The sequence below is a fragment of the Melopsittacus undulatus genome, chromosome 15 (assembly GCF_012275295.1).
Source record: "Melopsittacus undulatus isolate bMelUnd1 chromosome 15, bMelUnd1.mat.Z, whole genome shotgun sequence".
Taxonomy (NCBI): Eukaryota; Metazoa; Chordata; class Aves; order Psittaciformes; family Psittaculidae; genus Melopsittacus; species Melopsittacus undulatus.
This window is the reverse complement of record NC_047541.1, coordinates 4,503,799-4,516,083: the sequence shown is the minus strand read 5'-3', so window position 1 is coordinate 4,516,083 and position 12,285 is coordinate 4,503,799. Positions and strand designations below refer to the sequence as shown.

General features: G+C 56.3%; 1 protein-coding gene across 2 annotated transcripts; it reads right to left on the bottom strand.

The window, feature by feature from the left end:
- Positions 1-8: 8 nt before the first annotated feature.
- THY1 (Thy-1 cell surface antigen) lies at positions 9-9,031 on the bottom strand. 2 transcript variants are annotated; one of them, XR_004550320.1, is made up of 5 exons: positions 5,023-5,134; positions 2,700-2,780; positions 2,239-2,574; positions 1,153-1,666; positions 9-926 (listed from the first exon to the last, which is right to left on the bottom strand). XR_004550320.1 is itself a non-coding variant. In XM_034069607.1 (4 exons), exons 2-4 carry the CDS (start codon positions 2,734-2,736, stop codon positions 1,554-1,556), a joined length of 486 nt encoding a protein of 161 aa, XP_033925498.1. In that variant the 5' UTR covers positions 2,737-2,780; positions 9,013-9,031; the 3' UTR covers positions 9-1,553. The 2 variants fall into 2 exon arrangements, 1 of the variants encoding a protein (XP_033925498.1); XM_034069607.1 differs by lacking the exon at positions 5,023-5,134 and adding an exon at positions 9,013-9,031 and having other exon boundaries at positions 9-1,666.
- Positions 9,032-12,285: the final 3,254 nt, after the last annotated feature.

Below are 12,285 nucleotides of genomic sequence, written 5' to 3'. Positions count from 1 at the left end.
GCCGCGGCTCCAACACACAACCTAGGGTTTTATTGTGCAGACAGAGGAACACTCCTGCAGGATAAGGTGTTTCTTGTTGTTGTTGTTGCTTTTCATAGGGTTCTTTCCCCCCCCTTGACAGAGTTTGGTTTACAACAAGCTGTGGAAAACAACTACAAATGGTCACCCAAAAATGAGACTCGAGATGCATCCGCGCTCTGCTGGCTGGGCTCTGCCCCAGCGCTCACCAGCAAGCCCAGGGAGCTGGGCACAGCCAGACCTCAGCTATACACGGCCTCAGCAGCACTAGACAGCAAGCAAGCAGGCAGGGACGGGCAGGGAACGGGCAGGGGTAGGCAGGAGGCAGCTCGCAAGGCATGGGGAGCAGCTGCTGTGGGTTGCTCTCAGCCGTGGTGGCACAGCTCAGGCTGCACGGGTAGCTCAGTGGGGCTGGGGTTCACCCCATGGACCAGGATGCTCCTGCCTGCATCTTTCCCTGCTCCTGTGCACTCTCCTGGGTGAGGGTACAGCAGGACCAGCCCTTCAGTCGCTCTCCCCACAGCCAGCTGGGCTGCCCTTACACCCTCCTCTGGTCTTAAATGGACACAGGGAATGATGAAAGGGAAGAAGGAGAAGGGAAGGGGTACAGGGGGTCCTCCCAGCGGCATGGTGGGGCTGGAGGAAGACTGCTAAGCCTAGCCGTGGCCAGGCATTGGGATGTGCCCTCCCCACCAGCCTGGCTGGATCCAGCTCTGGGGACCACAGGGAGAGGAGTAGGGGCAATGCTGTGGCTAGCTCAGAGAGGCTCTGCTTGCCTCCACTGGTGCTGGCAGCAGTTCCCTCGTCACAGCTAAGGGCTGGTCTCGGGGCAGAGCAAGTGGTGTCTGTGGCTTGGGCAGCCCAGAGGTACCCGATGATGCCTGGAGGAGGCCTCACTCCCAGCTCGGCTGTAAAAGACAGATTAGGATATACTTGTTGCCAAAGCACGTTTGCAGTGATCCCCTTCCCCAGGGCCCCAAAAGAGCCCTAAGGGGGTAGGGTCATTGGTGTCTCCTAAACCTGCTCCCCTCTCTTCTCCCAGCCTGGCCAGGCTGGGGACACACAGCCCCATCTCCAACAGGGGCACAGCACCCAACATGGGACCCCTCTGCACACATCACCTCCTTCTCTTACCTGCCAATCCGGTTGAGAACAGGCAAACCCCAAAAGCCAAAGGGATGGGAGAAGCGGCTGTGTGGGGCTGAGGCTCCAGTGCTCCCAACCAGCCTAACCCGAGCGGGGAGGAGCGATGGGAGAAGCAATGCTGCCTAGCAGAGCCACCACGCTTCGGAGCAGGGCATGTGTGCGTGTGACGGCGGGCCTTGGCACCGGACGGTGGGTAGCAGTATATACGGCTATATAGAGATAACACAGAGAGAGGTTTCACTGGTTCCCAATGGTTCAGCTCCTCTTCCCAAGGGCTGTGTTCTGGCGGGGGAGGCGGGTTTGCTGGGGTGCTCGGTGTGTGCGTGCATGTGTGTGCATGTGTATGTGTGTGTGTGTGAGTGTGTGTGAGTGTGTGTGTGCTTTTCCTTTCACAGGGACACGAAGTCCACGGCTTGCAGGAGAGGCAGGGAAAGGAGGAGGAGCAGGAGCCACGAAGTGTTCTGGATCAAGAGGCTGAAGCCGGCGCACTTCTCCAGTTTGTCTGCGAGGGCAGGGGATGGGGAGGGAGAAAAGAGCCAGGGTGAAATCCCTCAGGAACAGGCATCAGGGGTTATAAGCAGTGCACCAAATCTCATCCTGGCCCCTTGCCTGTTTCCCCTCCCACCTTGTGCCCTTCAAGGCTTCTGGGGGCACACAGAGACCTGGGGAAGCATAACCCTGCTTTAGCCTGACTGGGGTGACAAAGGGATGGGCACCAGCACAGATAAAGGGCTCTGTAGATGGAGGACTGCTCCTGCACAACCTAAGTGTGGAAAAGCCACATCCCTCTTCTGTCCTTCCCCAGCACACTTGTCCCTTCTGCTGGGACTATGAAGCATCACCTATGGGAGGACACCTGAGACACATGGGGCCCAAGTGAGACAAGGTTAAGCAGTCAAGGCAGAGCAAGTGGGGCTGATGGCTCTGCCTGCAGTATAAAGGGCTTCTAAGGGATGGGAAACAGCTCATGGAAGGTTTGGGGACACCATGGGGGGGTTCTGGTTCTCTCTGCTGGCCCTGCCAAGCCAAGGAGCAGGGGGAAAAGAGGGATTGAAGCCAGGCTGCCCATCTCACCTTTGATGACGGTGATGTTCTTTATCTGGTTCCCGGTGTAGTCATTGGTGGCCTTCAGCTCACACATGTAGACACCCTCATCGCTGGTGGTGAAGCTCTGCAGGTAGAGGCACACCAGGTTCTTGTGCATGGTGACGTTGGCTCGGCTCCGGTAGATGTTCTCCGAGACGCTGATGGTGCTGTGGATGACATGCTTCCTGTTGTCCTTGGTGATGCTGAACTCGTAGGTCAGGGGGTTACTGGTTTTGTTCTCATAGCGACAGTCCACCCGGAGGCTCTGGCCCAGCAGGCAGGCACTCAGGTCCTTGATCATCTGGCAGTGGGCAGCCTGGAGGACTGGGGGAGGCAAGCAGGGGTTGGATGAGGAGTACAAGCACTGGGGATGCCCACATAGCCTCTGGCTCTCGCCTGGCTGCTCTGGGCTGAGCTTGTTGCAGAGAAGGGAGGGGATGTGTGTCTACCTGTCAGGATGACAGCGATGCCGACCGTGGGGTTCATCTCTCACTGAGGTGCCCAGCACTGGCTGTCACTGGAAGGGGAGCCTGGGCAGAGAGAAGGAGAGGAGGTTGGCCATTGAACCCAGCACACAGATACAGGCACACACGGCACAGGCAGGCAGGCTGGCTCTCCTCTATGGTGCTCTATAGCCTGTTCCTCATCACAGTGGCTGATTGACTGTGCAAGGACTGGCTGGCCCTGCAGCCAGCTAGGAAATGTGGGATTATGTATCTGGTCAACATCACCTTCCCATATCCTCAGGCAACACCAGCCACACTCCTTTCCCTGTCTGTATCCCCATATCAGACATTAAATAAGCATGGCACAGACCTTCAGCATGGCCTATGTGTGCTGCCTTCCCTTTCTGCTGCCCTGTGCCCGGGCTGGGGACCAGGCAGGAGGAATCAGTGCCTGCCCATGATGTCCATAGGGCTGCAGGTGAGGGACCCTCCATCGGTGCCGGCGGGCGCCAGGCCACCAGCCCTCCTGCGGCTCCAGCGGGTGAGCTCAGCACGGATGAGTCACTGCGATGCAGCGAGGGAAAGGGGCCAACAGCAGCAGGAAGGAGGGACACGGCAGCTGGACACGGAGCCAAGGCTGCCAAAGGATGGCACTGGGTCTCCAAGGAAGGGCTGAGCTGAGCCTGCCCAGCTATAGGGTGGATGGGCTTTGGGGTGGCAGAGTCCACCCTATGTGCCCAGCCCATGTCTCTTCAGGGTGAGGGGCCCATGGATGTGCTGTCAAAACCACAGGGCTGCTGAGAGTCCAATGTGGCTGAAAGGAATCAATTAAAGGTTTGCAGCCCAGCCAAGCAGCCGCATGGGGAATCCAGCCGCAGACATGCGGAATGGAGGCAGAGGGTGGGGGAGAGGCAAGGCAGACACTGGGGCTGAAGGACACCGCATCCTGCAGCTGGTTCTCCAGGCTGGGGATGCAGAGCTGGTCCAAGAGGAGGAGGTGAAGCACCATCCTTTGGGGCTCCAGGCTGGCAGAGGGGACAGCAGGCCACCAGTTGGCTCCCGCTGAGCCTGACTAAGCATCCAGGGAAGAGCTCTGCACTGCAGCCAGCTGGATTCTTCTTCTTAGCATATTTTCAGTCTTTCATATAACGTTCTAGGTGGAAATACCAAACCCATTTGCTCACTGTGGAGCTGTGAAAGATCTCTGTATCTGCAACCCCAAACCTGGCCAAGAAGAAAAATACCCTTCTGCTTGGTCTCGACAACCAAGAGGGTGCAAATGGGGACTCGAGTCTCCTCTGGGTGCTAGGAACCCTAACCCTGTCCTTTCCTTTGTTATTTCTCAGCTCTGACCCACTCCTCTTTGAACGTCCTGGGACACTATCTAGGTCACAGCCAGGCTTTCTTCCAGAAAATCAGTGCAAATAAGCTGCCAGAGAATGGGGCATCCTCCCATCTATGTGCAAAAACACTCAGATATTCCATGCTCCAGATTCATGACCCCTTGGATCCTTTGTGCCTCTCCTCCAGACAGCGGTGCCAGGTAACTCTTGCTCCTGCACAGTCCCAGGGTCTTTGCACAGGGGCAGATCTCACAACAATGGTAGCATTAGAGCGACCCCAGCTCTTGCAGAGCACAGCTTTCTAACGTGGTCTCTACCACCTACGTGGGGCCACGCCATGATGGTGGTACCTCCATACCCACCACCACGACAAACAAGCTGGGATGGCAAAGCCATCGGGCCAGAAGAGAGCCAGGCTGATGGGCTGGGATAAACCACATGAACCTGGCTGCGGACCTGGGAACAAGGGGGGCTCCCTTTACACCGTGTGGATGCTCAAGGAAGAGAGAAGCAGGCAACACCTCTGCAGGGCCCTGGAGGGGCAGCAGTGCTCAGTGCGAGCTGCCCACCCCGCAGGCATCGGGTGTGCGCGCCGCCGTGCCCGTGGAGGAATGCCGCAGTCCCGAGCTTTGCAGGGGAGGGAGGGACGGAAGGGAAGGGAAGAAGGGGCAGCGCCGCCCTGCAGCAGCATCCCGGTACCCAGTCCCACCGGCGGGCAGCGCATCCCTCCTTTGGGGGCTCCGGGTTTGGGGCCGCGACCCTCCCGGCGCCCTCCCTCCCCTTTCCGGGGCATCGCAGCAGGCAACGCCTTACCGTACCGTACCCTACTGTACAGTACCCTACCGTACCGTACCCTACCGTACCGTACCCTACTGTACCGTACCCTACTGTACCGTACCCTACCGTACCCTACCGTACCGTACCCTACCGTACCGTACCGTACCCTATCGTACCGTACCGTACTGTACCGTACCGTCCCGTACCTGCGGCGCTGTCCGGTGCTGGCCGCGCTGCCGCCCTCGGGGCTGCCGGCGCTGTCCGGTGCTGCCCGGTGCTCCCCGACGGGGCTGTGGGCGGTGCGGCGCTCCCCGCAGTTTGGGCCGGGCCGGGCGGGCGGCCCCAGCAAATCAGTGCCGGGCGGCGTCACCGAGGCTCGGCCCCCGGCCCTGCGGCGCGGTGCGGAGGGGGGGGGGGGACTCGGCTCTGCGGACCGGCCCCGGCCCAGCCCCCGCCCCGGGATGCGGCCGAACCGGCCCCATCGGGGGTGAGCGCGGAGGGAGGAAGCCCCCGGGTCGCCCCTCATTGGGGCACAGGAGGGTCCTGCGCGGCCCCTTCCCAACCCATCCCTTCCCCGTTGCTCGTTGCGCAAAGAGGGAAGGGTTGGCACATCCCCATCGCCATGGGAACACCACGTTCTGCAGAAGAGCCGCCGGCCCTCGCCCTTCCCGGCAGTACGGGTGTTGCTCTGCTGGGAAAGGAGGGTGCTTTGGAAGCAGATGGAAGAGCGTGGTTTGAGCTGTGCTGAGGAGGGGGATGTATTCCCCCTCCCCAAATGGGTATAGCTCAGGTGCACAGTGAGCAGCGGACACCAAGTCACCAGAGACACATGAACCATGCGGGCTGTGGTGGGGAAAGCACCACGGGACACAGCTGGAGCTCTGTGATGCCACTGGCCACAAGCCTTAAGCTTTAGGCCCAGGGCTGGTGGCAGTGAGGATGCAAAGAAGGGCTTGCTCCTCACAGGCTCCCACCATTACATGGTTGGGAAGGGGCTAAGCAGAGCTGCTTCTGTGCAAAACATCTTTGGACCCAGTAAACAGCCTGGCAATAGAGCTCTTCTCTGCTCTAGAGCCAAGTGGAGGCGACAGAAGAGGATGGCAGCATCATGGAGCTGCTCTTCCTGAGAGTCTGTGCTCCAAAGCATCCCAGCAAGGAGCAGAGGTGGGCAGGATGGGCTGCCCTGTCCTCACCTCTGCAGAAAAGGGCTGGCACTGTGAAAGCTGATAGGAGAAGTCATATTCTGCTCCAGCAGAACCTGATCCCCAGTGACACCCAAGTGCTGAGCTGGCTGTGCAGGGGGTTTTGCTAATTCTACAGAATCTTGGCTCTGGCTATGCTGCCCCAAATGGGGCTGGACACCCAAGCTGGCCACAGGCCCGTGATGCCCAGGCAGGGCTCCCAGTGTGCTGCCATGAGGAGGACAAAGGCCTGACCCTATCTGGGTACTGAATGTGATCACTACCACATGTGCATAGAACACAACTAAGATGGTAACCCAGGATATACAAAACTGACAGTGCTGGCTGAGGATGGCATTAAAGGCATAGCAAAGTGACACAGAAAGCCATCACTAACAACTGGAAGCAGATTGATGCAACACAGACAAGAACAAGAGGCACGTTGCCACGTTGTTAGGGTGCAAAAAGCATGCAAGCATGAGGGCTGCATCCAAACCCATCCAAAACAACAGTTGTGATGTAACCATGAACACACACATGTCCCTTTTATATCTAGCTGCACATCCCCACCCTCACTCCCAGCTATGCAAGCACAGGCAACCAGGGAATTCAGGCTTGAGGCACTGCCTTTTGGAGGCACGCATTGCCCAAGCCCCACTGCACTGCAAGAGATCTCAGCTCCCTGCCTGGTGCTGCTGTGGAGGCAGGCATGATTGTGCAGTTTCTGGGCAGTGCTGGCAGCAAAGGTCCTGCCTGGGTACTTACAGGAGGCTCCTTGCAGAGGTTCTCTCACTGGGTAGCCCCTTCACTGCAGATTGCAGATGGCTGCTAGCCATACACGAGGGAGAATCAGTCCCCAAGTCACACCTAATGCAGAGGCCTCCAGGCCGTGCTCCAAGGCAAAGGATGGATGGGGAAGGGAAAACCCAATCATGACAGAGAGATGGAGAGGGTGCAGGCAGCGTTTGCAGTGACAGGGGACAGGCAGAGACAGACAGACAGGCATAAACAGGGGCAAGGAGGGAGCCAGACACAGTGCAGGTACCAGCAGGCTCTGGTGATGTGGCAGGGCACACAAACAGGCAGAGGGAGGGCACAGCTCTCCTAAGAGCTCAGATCAATTGAACTGCCTCTATCTCCTCTCTGGAGAGAAAGCCAGGGCATGGGGGGGTCCTTGTGCTCTGATGGGGTGTACCAGGGGCATCACTGCTCTGAGTCACCCTAGGACCATCCCCAGTAGCTGCAGGCTGGAAGCTGAGGCACTGACTGGGGACCGTGACTCGAGTGTCTGGTGCTGCTGCAGCAATTAAAACCTGGCCTTGTCCCAAGGACACACTGCTGCAGGGGATGCCCTTCCAGGAGAGAGGTGTGCATCCTTCCCGAGAGGAGCATCTCCCCCTGCCCTCAGCCTACCCCCAAAGACAGGAGGAAAGGGAGCATCTCTCCCTCCTGCTCATGAATCACACAGCATCACACTGAGTCCTGCTCAAAACCCAAAGCAGGATGCCCACGCAGCAGCCGGTCCCTATCAGCAATCCTTTGCTCCCCCGCTGCTAATTGCAAGGGAGGAGAGACATGAGGTCCCAGCCAACAGGATCTGGGGCAGCGCTCCTGGGAAGAAACCCCTGGCATCCTCTCCATGGCCATTAGAGCTGGAGAGTTACGGGATGGAGGAGTAAGGGAGGGCATCTGAGAATCAGTGCTATTGATCTGGCAGAGATCGCAGCTCTAGGCTCGACTGATGGATACGCTCACCAGCTCCACAGTGCAGTGCCTGCCGCTGCATGAACCTGCTCTGCCTGGCCCCAGAGCTGCAGCTGACAGGAGGGTGGCAAACACTTCATGCTTGTCACTGCACAAAGCCAAACCCAGGCCCTTCCCACCCCATCTTTGAGGCTGCAGAAGAGCTTTGCCCTTGATTGGAGAGACAGAAAGGCCTTTGGGAGCCTAGCGAGGCCCCATGGATGCTATATGTAGCACGGCCCAGATACGAAGCCCTTGGGCTTTGTGGCACCGCTGCACAGAGCAGGGGTGGAGGAGACTGTGCTCCCCTCCTTCCTGCATGCAGCACACAGCCATGGAGAACAGGGGCAAGGATGCTGCTGCTGCAGCACAGTCCTAGCCACTGCTGTGCTTGGAGCAGCCACGTTAGCCCAGCTGGCACAACACCCCAGCACTGCAGGGCACAGGGCTCCTCCATGGTACCTTTGCCTGCCTATGGCTGCATCCTGGGTATGGAGAAGCCCCAGAGACTGAAGACCTAACAGAGATCAGCTGTTGGAGGAATCAGCTCCAGTCCTTGCACTGACACACCTGACAGCAGGAACATCCCTCTGTGCCTCCCTGTTTGCCTGCAGGGTCTGGATAGCTAAGTTCTGGCTCCATGCTGACATGCAGTCATCCAGGAGTGCCCAGTGGGGATGCTGCACCCTTCCTGCCTGTCGTGGTGTCTTGCCTTGAAGGGAGACACTGCTGGGAGGCTGCCAGCAGTGAATATGCACTGCAGTGTAGGATGCTCCATAGTAAACCCCTGCTTCACCTGACACTGCTATCGGGGTCTGGGAGCCACCAGGAAAGGTCCCAGAAGTGCAGCTCTCCTGCCCAACCATTGCAGAGCAATTCCTCACAGTCTGATATCCATCTGGATATCATGGTGACCATCTCTGCTTCTAGCCCTTCATTCCCAGAGCCACTACACTGTTCCTGTAAGAGACTTGGAAATCCAGGTGGGATCTAGCTCAACAAGAGGCGTTGACTGAGGCACAAAGATCCCAGCTTGCTCCATCTGCTCCTCAGACTGAGTGGGAATGGTGCTTGGCTGCCTGTTCAGACCCCTCACTGCCTCCCATTGCAACCAGCAATGCATCCTGGTGGGATAGGAAAGATGGTTTCTGGACCATGCCCTGCAAACCTGACCTCTGCTGAGCGCAGGGGGGATGGAGAAGCATCTCTGCCAACTGAGCCAGGCAGATAACTTGGTTCCTAGGTCAGAGTCTGGAGCTCTGGGTCTCTTACCTGCAGGGTGAGTGGCCAGAGGACCTGCATTCAGCCTCTTTGCAAGGGTACCACATCCCATGGGCTCTTCATAAGGGAGCTGACATGAATGGAGAGCTGGAACTGGGAAAAGATGCCACTTCGGATGGTAGAACCCCCCTCTTCAACCTGCTGAACACCTTCCCCTGTGATACACCATCACCCCCTGTCCTGCATCGGGATGGCAATCGATGGGAATACCCCACTGATGTCAGGTTGTGCAGCATTAGAAGCCGCAGATATGGAACTGATTGATGGCCAGAGCAACTGAAAACCCTTTTGTCTTGGGGAAATGCACCTATGTGGGAAAGGAGAAGCTCTTAGGGCCCTCCTAAGGCAATGCTGGATGGAGAAAGAGGCATAGAGCACAGCACTGCTGCTCTCCATCACCAGCTTAGCTTTCTCCTCTGTGTCTCAGGAGGCATGAATAATGCAAGCTACAGAAAATGGAAACGGCTTCCCTGAATTTTCTCCTCCTACCTGATGGGCCTTAAGGAATGGAAAGTGTTTATTGGCATTCCTTATTTATGAAGGAATGGGTTCCTGGGGATGATGCCCAGGCAGTGAGGATGCTCCTCAGGCTGGAGAAAGGCAGGTTCAATACAGGCAGGTTAAATACAGGCACAGAACAGAGCTCGGTTCTGCTGTTGGGAGGCCTGGCTCTCACCCTGGCAGTGCTGGACAGGCAGGGGCAGGCCCTGCAGCAGGCACAGAGCTTCCCTTTAGCATCCAGCCAGCTGCTCAACGCACTTGGGTTTGTGTCATCAGCTCCAGCACTCGCTTGTCTCCCCCATTGTTAGTGGGGACAATGGGAGCGTGTACCCAGGCTGGGCAGAAGGGCTTCCCCTGCTCCCTGCAGCTGATAGGAGCCAGCCAGTCTGTGCTGCAAGGAGCAGAGGGGCAGACAGCCCTGCTCTGGTCCTTATCCTTACCCTTCTCCAAGCCACAAACACCAGCATCCTCCCAGCCACATCTGGCCGTGCAGAGCCACATCTGCCAGCCCTGCACTGTACTGAGTCACTCACTGATTCCTCCTGGCCCACATGACAAATGGTTTGGAGCAGAGGGAGATTTTCAAGCATTTTCCAGCCAGCTTTTTACTCATTGTTGTCTGTTTCTGATTGCTTAGGAGGCTGGAGAACCTCGTGTTTCCCCAGGCTCTTGCAGCACAGCTAGGAAGCCTGAGCATCCATCTCTTCTACAGTCTCCTTTAGGGACAGGAAGTGGGTCATTCCATACCTCCATGCATCAGTATTGCCACAGAGATCCATGTCCTGAAGAAATTCCTTCCTTTTTCATCCAGGCCGACCTTCTGATTTGAAACACTTGTCTCTAGGAAACAGACTATAGATGAAGGCAGCACCATCAGGAAGAGACACCCAAAGCCATAGGTCAAAGTTAGCAATGAAAGAGAAACAAAGAAATCACCCAGACACCCAGTGAAGAACTACATTGGCTCCCCAAGGGAGTCCCATTTTCAGGCCAGCCAGGGTGCCCATGGGCCCTGCACTCCACTTGGGAAGAGACCGAAGCACCTCTGGGGCACTGCCCCATAAGGTGTCTGCTGTAGTATGGCAATGTCACTTACCTGGATACCACCTCATGATACCCGAGATTCCACTTGGGAGCATCCAGAACAAATACACAACCACCTTGTGGCAGCAATAACTGTTGAAAAGATGCAATTGTATGAGCATAAGGAACAGGACAAATGGCTGTGAAAATGGCTATGAGTATAATACAGAGATGGAAAAAATCATTTCATGGAGGAACCAGAACACTGAGTGATGGGAAAGGGGAAAAGGGCAGTCACGGATGCTGTACCTGGACATTGCTTTTCAAATGCTGGGGTCTGAAGCTGCCTCCGACATGAATATGCTGCAATAAATCCCAAACTAAGCATGACAAACGCACCACAATATATCTCTAACCTAAAGGACAGCAAAGCAGCCTGAAAGAACCAAGAACTCCATCATACAAGGATACCCTGTTCTGCACAGCTGTATGACAAAACACTGCAAAGGGAAGCTGTAAGCAGGTCCTGCATTGGAGGAGCTGCTGACAATCCCACCATCACAGAAACCCCCTCTTACTTCAGCTTGTCTCACCAAAGCAATGCGCAGCAGGGTTCTGGATGGTGCTGGATGTGCAAAGGTGCAGCAGCCCTGCTTGAAGAGAGCTGCAAAGCCCACAGCCTGCTGTAGAGCTCAGCTGAACACAAGAGGCCCTTTCATTTCCTTTATTATAGGTAGTTGGAGGTCAGCCCTGTGCGCTCTGATTTGGCTGCCCCAAGTTCCCCACACATGCACCCCCTGAAGGGGCTTTGTACAGAAACACATCTGGTTTCATCCTTCCCACATTTGTGCTGCTGTTTTCCCAGAACAAATGCTTTGGCACTTATCCTTCCTCTGCCAGGAACAATTCCAAAGGGAGCACGCTAGTGTGTGCTGGAACGCGTGGTCAGAAAGAGCTCTAAAAGTTAAGGAAATAAGGCTGGTTCCTTATGCATTTTAAGCATTTCTTTTCTGCCGCTCTCTGCACAGAGGTCCTTGTGGTTAGCAGGAAAATGTACATTTCCTGTAATCAACATCCTGGGTCAGATTGCAGCCCTGCGTCCATAGGACTTCAAGCTTCAGTTTCCAACCTCAGAAGCCTCAAAAAGAACCCCTACGCAAGGCAAAATAGGACCCCCAAAGGCAATTCGTGAATTACCTTCTCTAGAGCATCTTGGCACTCTTGCAAGTCAAAGAAATGACATTTACTGGAACTAGAAGCTCACATCCAGGCCTTGGATACCCACTTCCAGATTGGAGGTACTGTGCCAACACGAAATGCTGAATCAGTGTAAATTCACTCTGCTGATTCAGGTGTTCCAGCACTATTACTCTGAAGGAGGATGTGTCCCAGCAGAGGCTATCAGCTGTGCTCCTGCAGATGACACAGCCAGCACAAACAGCACTGCATGTGCCAGCAAATAGGGCTAAAATCTGCCTGGGCATCGGTCTGGGCACCTCTTTCATTGCCAGGTGATGCACAGGTATGTGGATCCATATATAATCAATGCAAAAGAGCATCCTGCTACAGCTGTGCTCTGAAAAGGGACTAGACGTTTGGAAGTGAAAGAGAACAGTCTCAAGGCAGGGAACAGCAGATGTCAGCACTGACACACAGCTCAGACACTGACACACGGACACGGGCACGGACACGGGCACGGACACGAGTGGCCGGTAACGGAGCATGTTTGGGGGCTGCCGG